The 10,591-nt window shown below is 39.2% G+C and overlaps 1 protein-coding gene across 1 annotated transcript in view; it reads right to left on the reverse strand.

The window, feature by feature from the left end:
• LOC126502276 (phospholipid-transporting ATPase ABCA3-like) overlaps window positions 1-10,591 on the reverse strand; it is a 114,815-nt gene that overhangs the window by 91,817 nt on the left and 12,407 nt on the right. The window contains exons 5-7 of the mRNA XM_050143146.1: window positions 5,826-6,085; window positions 2,809-2,919; window positions 1,968-2,085 (exon numbers count right to left, since the gene is read on the reverse strand). Coding sequence (XP_049999103.1) covers window positions 1,968-2,085; window positions 2,809-2,919; window positions 5,826-6,085 — 489 coding nt within the window. The remainder of the gene's footprint in view (window positions 1-1,967; window positions 2,086-2,808; window positions 2,920-5,825; window positions 6,086-10,591) is intronic.

Here is a 10,591-nt window from a genome sequence, read left to right on the forward strand (position 1 = left end):
ATACTGATGAATATCTTGCATATCACCATAGAACCTTCATCTGGTGATGGATGGAGATAGAGACAGAGATCCACAGTGGAGCACTGGACTGAGCTCCCAAGGTCCCAATGAGGAGAAGGGAGAACATGAGCAAGGAAGTCAGGACCACGAGGGGTGCACCCACCCACTGAGACAGTGGGGCTGATCTATTGGGAGCTCACCAAGGTCAGCTGGACTGTGACTGAAAAAGCATGGGATAAAACCGGACTCTGAACATGGCAGACAATGAGGACTGATGAGAAGCCAAGGACAATGGCACGGGGTTTTGATCCTACTTTATGTTCTGGCTTTGTGGGAGCCTAGCCAGTTTTGATGTTCACCTTCCTAGACCTGGATGGAGCGGGGAGGACCTTGGACTTTCCACAGGGCAGGGAACCCTGACTGCTCTTAGGACTGGAGAGGGAGGGGGGGCGGAGGGGGAAGGGGAAGAGGGGTGGGAGGAGGGGGAGGGAAATGGGAGGGTGGGAGGAGGTGGAAAATTTTTTTTCAATAAAAAAGAAAAAAAAAGAAAAACAGAAAAAAACCCTTCCCTTTTTATTTAGACAAAGGGGATCATGGTATAAGATATTTTTATTGATAATAAAGTCTGATTTGAATCAGAAGGTGACCAAAATTAACCAGAGATGTTTTGGAGGAAAGAGGAAGGAGTAAGGCATGGCACAGAGAGGATCTTATTCCTTTTGAAAGAACAACAGAAGAGCTAGAAGGTCACTGGTGACTTCTCCCGAGCTTCTCTGATCATTCACTTTCTGTCAATTTTTAATCGATAAAGAATAATTAGATAAATCAGGGCCGTAGTCTTTCTGTATGATCTGATAAAGCACAGTAATTATGACATCAGTGTCAATTCCGCTACTTACATTAGGCGGTCCCATGACAGGGTGTCTCAATTCATAGCCATATATCTGACAAGGCCAATTTCTTATGGGAAGCAAATTAGGTAAGGCAGATAAAAGTGGGTTCCAGTTATGATCTCTGGCACCCAGGCTGAATATGTACCCTCATTTAGTCTTCGCAATGGTGCTGTGAGTTGGGCAGTGCTATTTGTATTTATGGGTAAACTGAGTCTCAGGAGACTTAAGAGAGACAATCAGGGTCACACAGAGAGTAGGACACATATTGAGTTGTAGGTCAAGGGTCTTTCCATCCATCCATCCATCCATCCATCCATCCATCCATCCATCCATCCATCCATCCATCCACAATGCCATTTGTCTAAGTCATTTTTTTAAATGAAGGAAAATAAGGTCAACTCCATATCCAGAAGGAAACAATACTTCTATTTTGTAGTAAATATGCATAATGTGCTGTATGACTTTTATAGTTATATAATACATAAATTTAACTTAAAAAATAAAAAAAGAATAATTAGATAAACATTTCAACAAAGTTTTAAAAAATCATATCCTAAATAAGCATGTTAGGCACAGTGATACTCCATCAAGGCTATGTTTTATAATTTTTGTATTCAGAAGATTAACACTTAAGGTATTACTGATATAGTGAGTTTAAGTCTGTCACTATTTTGAATCTTCTGCCACTAGATATACTATCTTAATACCTCTACTTCCTTTTATTTCCTGTGAGTTGTTTAAATATATTTCTATAGAATGTCTAATTTGACCATGTTGGTGTGATTTGAAGACACCTATTATTCTTAAGTGAGTTTTCACGAAGAACCACTTACTAGAGTCTTGCCATATGGCAAGTGCTTGCTTTCAGTAGCAATTTAAATAAACGTCTATAGGAAGCATTGTTTAGTTCTAATGTCACCATTTTATATCTTCTTTATATGTACACTGGAGCACATTCATTCTTAATGTTCTCTCTAACTCCTGTCAAATTGTTTCATGTATAATTCCCTTTGTATGTTAGAATGCAAGGCAGTGTTTCTAGTTAGCCAGAGAGAACTGCAAATACAGACTTACTTTTATTGAAGAGAGTGCTAACCATAAAGGCAAAGCATATAGACGCGATGGCATAACATGTAAGAAAGACAAAGATGAAACTAGAGTCACTGTATCGCAAGACTGGCTCCTTTGCAACCTACAATAAAACATGACATCAGATCAGGTAACACTATAACTAGTGTCACGTAAACACAAGGAAAGAAATAAAAGTATGGCCCCTAGTGAAATAGATCACCCCACTCATCTGGTGAGACTCAAAAGACAGGAAGTTAAGATTTGCCAAGAGACTCAGCAGCATCTGAGTTTTTTAGTAGGATCAGAAAAAAAGAAACAAAAGAAACAACCAAACAAAAAACCATTTTATTCTACTGTAAACCTGGAAACAGTAAGTCCACAGTGTATCTCGTCTTTTACTGGACTATGTGGTTGATTCAACCCATCCAAACTCACCTGCTTGTTGGAGTAGTCATTTGCCATGTGCACTTATAGAACACTTGAAATAGAGCTGGGATGACTATGGAACGCAAGTTTACTCTTTAAAAGATATCTTAAATTTAAATAAAAACTACAACATTGTTAAAATAGATTATGTATTTTCTACTTAAACTTAATGTCAGAATTGGGATGCACAGTAACACAAAACACTAGATTTTGGAAAAAATAAAAAGTAAAAATATAACATTATTTTAGAAATAGTTACATTGTAAAATAATATTTTGTAAATAGTTGAGTTAAACATTTAAAAGAATGTTACCTGATTCTTCTTATGTTAAGAAAAAGCATTAATAGGCAGTTTCAATATCACATATGTGATTAATTTTGTCTGTTGTACAGCGTGACACTAGATACTTGCCTGGACAAAGAGTAATGCACATATCAAAAGTATGATGATGACATATAAAGGGAAGAACGTGAAGAAATAGCCAGCCCAGATGATCCAATTTTTAAGCCCAATTATGAGTTGGTATTCCTGTAGAATAGGCAACATAAACTAAGCATTTTAAATGTCTGGAATTCAGGATGCTTTCACACATCATTATTTGAATTTTTTACTACAAAGGCTATAAAAATGGTCAATATTATCTCTATTTTAAGAATGAGAAAAAAATCAAGGCTTAGAAATCTATCAAAATTATACAGTAAGTAAAGTCAACGCTTTTCTTTAAAAATATATATGCACATATATTTTTCTGAGTTCAGAGGTCTTTTTCAGTTTTACATCTGGGGTTTACAAAATAAAAAAATTCCAATTATTCCTTTAAAATTTATTTTATAGGCTTTCCACACATCCTTAATGGCATTTATTTCTCATATACTCTTCTCCTTTTGTAAGTAAAAAATTGTGTTTGTGTGGTTTGAGTAAAGCTGTTACTTGGAATGACAATGCTCCCAAGGGCTGTAGATTAACTAAGCAAGTCCCCAAGAGCACTAAGAGCAGTCATGGGAAACATCCTATTGAGCAGGTTCTCTCCTTCCACTGTGGGATCTGAAGATTGAATTCAGGTCTCCAGGCTTGTGGTGTAAACTCTTTTAGCTAACGAATCATTTCACTGGCTTTCACATTAAATCGCCAAGCACTATGTAAAATAAATGAAAAAAGTTATTTAAATAAAAAATTAAAAATAAATGGCTGAGGGAAAAAGAAGATAAATCACCTCTATAAAAGCTTCATTTCCAGAACAGTAACAGAAAGGTATCTATGTATCTTTTTCCCTACTGCTATTTGCTTTCGAGATTTTTTTTCTGTGCTTTTAGTTTTTAGCAATTTGATTATAATGAGCCTGTGTGTGTGTGTGTGTGTGTGTGTGTGTGTGTGTGTATGCACAGGTGTGTGCAACACATGTTCATGCAATGTTTATCTTTGAATTCTCTGAGCTTTTTGTATCTGCATTTTAATGTTATTAATTTTGAAAAATTCCTCCAGTGTTTTTAATTCTTTTCTCTTCTCTTTTTTTTTTTTTGGAATCCAATTACATGTGTTACGTCATTTGATACTGTTCTATACTTTTTGGGTGATTTTGTCTGGAATTTTACATTTTTCTCTCTACATTTCAGTTTTTGTAATCTCATCTGTCTTGAGATCACTTTTTCTAGTTCTTTCCTCATTTTACTTATCTATGGATAAACCTGTTAAAAACATTCCTAAGTACTGTTAGGATGATTTCTTTTGAAAATTTCACTTACAAAAATACATAGGCTATTTTCATTCAGTTATATAGTGTATTTGATCATGTCCATCTTTACTATATGGCAATCGTGCACATGTTCATTACAACTACATATGAACTCCATGATTTCAGTGAAACTCAGAAATTAAGATTGCTATAAAAAAAATTCCCAGGCTGCAGAGATGGCTCAGCAGGCAGAGGGGCTTGTCGCTATGCCTGACAAGCCTAACAACCTGAATGTGATCCCTAATGAGCACGTAGTAGAGAGAATTCACTCTTGCAAACTGTCTGCAGACCTCTATAGATGCCATGACACATGTGGATGGCATATACACTAAAAATGTGAAAAATGCCCACAACCCCCAAGAATTTTAGATAATTCAATACTTACAGTCTTTAGAATATTAAACACAGTTAAAATACCTGTCTGATATTTCCATCATCTATGCATTTTTAAATTTTTTGAGAATTCCATATATGACTACTGTATTTGCATCATTTCCATCCCCTTTCTTCCCCCCTTCAGCTCCTAATGTGCCCAACCCCCAAATTCCTGACTACTTCTTTAATTACTATTGCCATGCAAGCACACGCATGTACACACACACACACACACACACACACACACACACACACACGCCCTCCTGAGTCCATTCAGTTGTTGCTCAGATGCACACATGTCTAGAGCAGAACACAAGGGACTAGATAACCTTGCAGGAGGCATCTCTCTGGGAAAGAACTGATTCTATCTCAGCAGTCACTTGATTGAATGTGACTCTTCATCTAGGGGCGGGCTTTGTGAAATTTTCCCTGTCTATGTCCAACATCTGTGTCTTTCCTACGTCTACTAATGATGATCAATTTGTGTCTTTGGATTGTTTCACTATTTGTTGCTTTTTCATTTGTTTAGTAACTTTTTGGTTGTTGAAAACATGATCATTGTGAAAGAAAATGAATATTGGTGCTAATTGTAGTGGCATTTTACTTGTATTTTAATAAATAAATAAATAAAGCTTGCCTGAAGATCAGATCAGATAGTAAAACAGCCCCACTGCTCAGCCCTACAGACCCTATAGGCAGTGGTAACACACACATTTAATCCCAGTAGCCACACTAGTTTGCCATAGAAACAGGGTGGTGCATGAATTTAATCCCAGCTCTAGAGAGGATTATAAAATGGGAGAAAGAGCTCTCAGGTATAGTCTCAGGCTGAGATTGCCATTTCAGATTGAGGTCAAGGTAAGAGCCAGTGGTTGCTTTTTGGATCTTCAGATTGAACGCTAATTTTGGTCTCTGATTTTTTTTTATTAATCGTGCATCAGTTAATGGACCAATAGTATTAGGACTTAGGTTAATTTATCCCTGAAGTGGGCTGTATTTGAAATTCATTGCTACTCTAAGTATAAAAAACTTCAAGTTTGTCTAGTAATATTTTTTGTCCTTCTCGACTTCAGTTTTCTTCTTTGCTGTTTCCCTGTTAAAGTTTGTCTTTGAAACTCTTCTAGCTTGTGAAGTTGGTATCATCAGGACTCACTCTTCTATATTTGTGTCTCTTGTTGCTTTGCTGGGGTATAAGCACTATCCATAAATGCTGAATCTTTACAATGCAGTAATTAACTTTCCAAAGATATCCACAGCCTGTGTATGTATAATACATACACGCATATGTGCTTTTTTACACTGACTACCAAAAAGTAAGCCATATTACCTTCAATCTTTTTTCCTTTTCAAACACAATGGACCGTATGATGGAAAGTACGATGGAAGAGAACATAAGTATGAACATCAAGGGAAAGAAAGAACTGGAGATCCAAAGTAATTTATCATGAGGATGAGCTGGGTATGGAAATCTCTGTATGAGAACATTAATTTCATCAAATAGCTTTTTCCCAGCACTGTTTTCATGATACAACATAATGCTCGCATCCAAGGCATACTGTACTGCCAAGAATCCTTCCGTGATATACCCTGTGTGAGAAAATGAATAAATAATGAAATGAATAAATAAAATAGACTAAGGAGCAACTCAGACATAGGAGATACAAACAATACAAATAATCTTCAGCTTGCAATATACAGAACCTACCATAGATATGACATAAAATACATTTCTCTGGCTGAATATAATTTTTATCTTATCCAAATTAAAATATTAACATTAATAAAACTGGCAAGCTGCAATCCCCAGTAGTCAGCCAGCAGGTGAGAAATCTGCCTCCAGACTGCACCACCCCCACTGTCACCACCAGTTAGATTCTATTCCCCCAACACCAATTCTACAACCCAGAGAAACCCACCCACCTGATGATCATCCTCCTGGCGGTCAGCCCTCCCCTGCAACCCCGGTAGACTCCATAGGCACAGGCACAGCCCACACCATTTAGAAGAACAGGTTTGTGACTGGCCTCCCAGCTGGACTGCTCCATCTTCCAGACTCTAAACCCCAGGGCATATCCTGTGCTCGCCCACGCCCATTTCACCAACAGTAAAGCATCTGGGCCCTGCCCCCAACTCTGGTGGAACTCCACTGCTCTGATATAGTCCCGAGCAGCCAGTTGACAGGTGAGAGACTTCCCTCCAGGCTGTGCCACCACCACTGCCACCCACTGGATTCTGTTGCCCCAAGACCCATTCTGCCACCCAACCCCACTCGCCTGATCATCCTCCCCTGAAACCCCAGCAGATTATAAGCACAAACACAACCTACACCTACTGGAAGAACAACAGACAACATAAGCACAGGCACAATCCATATCAGTAGAAGAACAGATTCTATAGGCACAGGAAGAGTCAACATCAATCAGAAGAACATAAAGATATGTTGGATCGAGGCACCCAAACCCCCACAAATCATACCTAAGACAACCCTACTGGACCTGAAAATCTGCCAATCACCAGAACCCTAGACCATTCAGGACAAAAGACAATTAAAAAAAAAAGATAAGAAACAAACAAAACATCTATCCAACCAAAACAACATAAGAATCAACACCCATACTTATAATCATCCCAAGCCTAAATGTATAAATACCAGTGTAAAAATACATTCAAAAACAGAAAAGGCAATATGGCAATACCAGAACCCAGTGATCCTACTATAGTAAGACCTGAATATTCCAATGCAGCTGAAGCATAAGAAAACCAACCTTAAAAGTAACTATGAAGATGATAGAGGCCCTTAAAAAGGAAATGAAAAATTCCCTTCAAGAAATTGAAAAAAAAAAGCCAGAAAATTGGAAGAAATCAATAAATCATTTCAAGAAAGACAAAAACAAACAAACAGGTTAAGGAAATGGATCAAGACTTAAAAACTGAAACAGAATCAATAAAGAAACCACAAACTGGAGGAATTCAGGAAATGGAAAATCTGGGAAAATGAATAGGAACTACAAATGCAAGCATCACCAACAGAATACAAGGGATGGAAGAGAGACTCTCAGGTGTGGAAGATACTGTGTCACCCCAGCCTGCCAAGCTCTTGGATTCCAACTCCCAGTCTGCCAAGCACTGACCCCTCCCTGGAGAGAGTTAGGACCACTCCCACTGCGTATTTAGGCTGGAGTGGGTGGGGAGGAACACGTGGCTGGGGTTTGCATGTGTGCTCCTTCTGTCTTTTCCCTGCCATGTTCCCAGTCACCCAGGGACCCTATTAAACACAAGCATTTACTTTGGTTTAATCTGGTCTGATTGTAATTCTTTGCACCGGTGGAGAGGCTCTATTAGAAAATATTCCTAACATTTTGGAGATCCCACCAAGATGGGTTTGTTTTTCCCACAGGTGAAGTGCCACCTTGCTGGAAAATGCCCATCCCCCCATGTTCTTCACCAGGCAGATTGGCTTTCAGGCGAGTTCCCCTTCTTTTGCTCTATGCTAGTAGGGTTCCCTGGGGTGACCCATGTGCCTTTCCGGCTTTCACTGAAGTCTCAGCCATGCCGAAAGCCTGATCCATGCTGCAGAAGCCAAGCCTTTTGCTGAGATGGGACTTGGGTGTCGGGAGAGGTCTCTCATCTACTTCTCATGCACCCCTGTTCATGACTCAAGGGTTTTGTTTAGTGGACACATTGCAACAGGCTTGAGCCACACAGGCATGAGCTTGTGGGTCCTTACAATTCCAGGCTGATTATTCAAATGTCCTTAAGCGGCCTTTTACAAAAAAAAAAAAAAAAAAAATTAAATTGGGGCTATCTGACCTAAATTAACAATGTTTCAAAAGTCCACAGTTCCTAGATACATACCCCCCTCCTCTGCTTATTCTCAGCCAGTGCTCTTGTTCCATCTCCCCTTCCACCTCCTCTTCTCCGCTGATCCATGTGGTTTGTTCCCCCCCCCAGCCCCCACTTCTGCCCCTCCTTAGTCAGCAGGGCTTCTACTGCACCCAGAGGCATGGCAGCTCTTTTCACTTTCCAGATTCAGGGATCTAAACCCGACTCCCTTTCCATTGGAGAAGGACAGCAGAGGCCTCACTGTGCCGGAATTTATAAGTTGGTCAGCTGACACAGGTTTCCAAAAGTGTCCTATTTGTCTATTAGAATGATGTGGTCACAATATGTCTGTGTGAATACGTGGATTTATATTTCTGTGTGTATGTGTACTTCTAGATTACAACTCTGGAAAAATACAAACATGTGGGTAGCCACCATATTTTAACCTCACCTCCATCTTTGGTAAGTTTCCACATGTGCCAGTAATTCTACTAGCATTGGTAAATGTAACTAATTGGATAAACTACACATCTAAATTTAGCTTATATGCCCATTTTAAAATAATAGGTAATAGTACCTGGTTTTCAAGTGCCTTTACAGATCTGAGGACATGGCATTTTAACAAAAGCCTCTAACACAGACATGCAGCTTCCACTGCACCCTTCAGCTCCTTCAAGAAGACAGAAGACCTTTTGCCCCCAGGCCTTGCCTTTGTGTTTGGCATAGCCATCCACACAGCCAAGGCCACCTTTACCTCTTTAGCTTTCTGGATGCTTCACCTGGGAATTGATCTTCTCATCCTGCCAAGCCAGGAAGACTAAATCTTCCCCCAACAGGAAAAACCTTTGGGTCTCTTGTACTCAGCAGCTAACGGCAAGCACTGCTTCTAAGACTGGCGTTCTCTAAGGACTAAGGAGAGGATTTGGGATTGCCTGCATAGCTAAAAAGCTGTCTCATTTTTGCTCATTCATCCCTGCCAGAGCTGTCTAATGGCATTTGACAACCTAGGTACTGTTAACTTGTTACTTCATCCATGACATTTAATGTTTCCTGTTAAAATACAAACACGTGTGCCTAACAGGTTTCCAGCGTATCTTAAAAATCCAGGGTTCCCAATTACTTTAATTGTCTTAACCAAAGCAATAGCTTTTTTGCTACGACACCAAGCTATAAATCTGTTCCAGTTCTCTTACAGGTTCCTGGAAAAGTTCTACTGCTGTATCAAAATCAGGTCTGGTAAAAAATTAACAGTCTCCAGAGCCTTTTGCTAACCCCAGCCAGTTTCCTACATCGTTTTACAGGTCACTTCTGCTGCCTGGGCCAAGACCAACCTACAAAGCACTCCCCAGACAATGCCATAAGACCTGTACCAGCTCCTGGGACTTCACCATTGGTACCAACTCTCCTAGATGGAGGACTCTTACTGACTAAAATCTGGTTGTATCTGATACACCCGAGCTTCATGTGGAAACATAAAATCCATGTAACTAAAACAATTGTGAATGATAAGAGAATTGGTAGAGTTATCACCATCCCTGATTACTACAGAGCTATAGTAAAAAACAGCATGGTATTGGCACAAATAACAGACATGTTGATCAATGGAGTTGAACCGAAGACCTGGACATAAATCTACACACCTATGAACACCTAATTTTTGATAAAGAAGGCAGAAACATACCTTGAATAAAAAGACAATATCTTCAACAAATGGTGCTGGTCAAACATAGATGGCTGTATGTAGAAGAATCTAAACAGGTTCAAACTTATTACCCTGTACAAGACTCAACTTTAAAGAGATCAAAGACTTCAACTTAAAACCAGACACTTGAACCTGACAGGAGAGTAGGGTAGCCTTGAGTACCTGGGCACAGGACATGACTTTTCTGAACAGAACACTGTTCATGCATGCAATAAGATCAACAGTGAATCAACAGGACCTCATAAAAGTGAAAAGCTTTGGCACAGCAAAGGACACCATCATTTGGACAAAGCAGCAAACTAAGAATGGGATTTTTTTTTTTTTTTACCAATTACACATCCAGTAACAACAGAGGCTAGGTATATAGTAAGAAAGTAGAGTGTACAGATACATCTCATTAAGAAAGAGAAATATAATAGGTAAGTTCTAGAAGGATGTGGGTTCTAGGATGGGAGGATCAAGTGGGGAGGAAGAGGGAAAAGGAGAATGAGTAAGGGAATATGGGCAGAGACAGCTAAAGTTAAGGGTCATTTGAGGGATAGCAGAAGCTTCATATATGTATATATATA

Source organism: Alexandromys fortis, unplaced genomic scaffold, assembly GCF_014885135.2.
Source record: "Alexandromys fortis isolate MF-2015 unplaced genomic scaffold, M_Fortis_MF-2015_v1.1 scaffold_45, whole genome shotgun sequence".
NCBI lineage: Eukaryota > Metazoa > Chordata > Mammalia > Rodentia > Cricetidae > Alexandromys > Alexandromys fortis.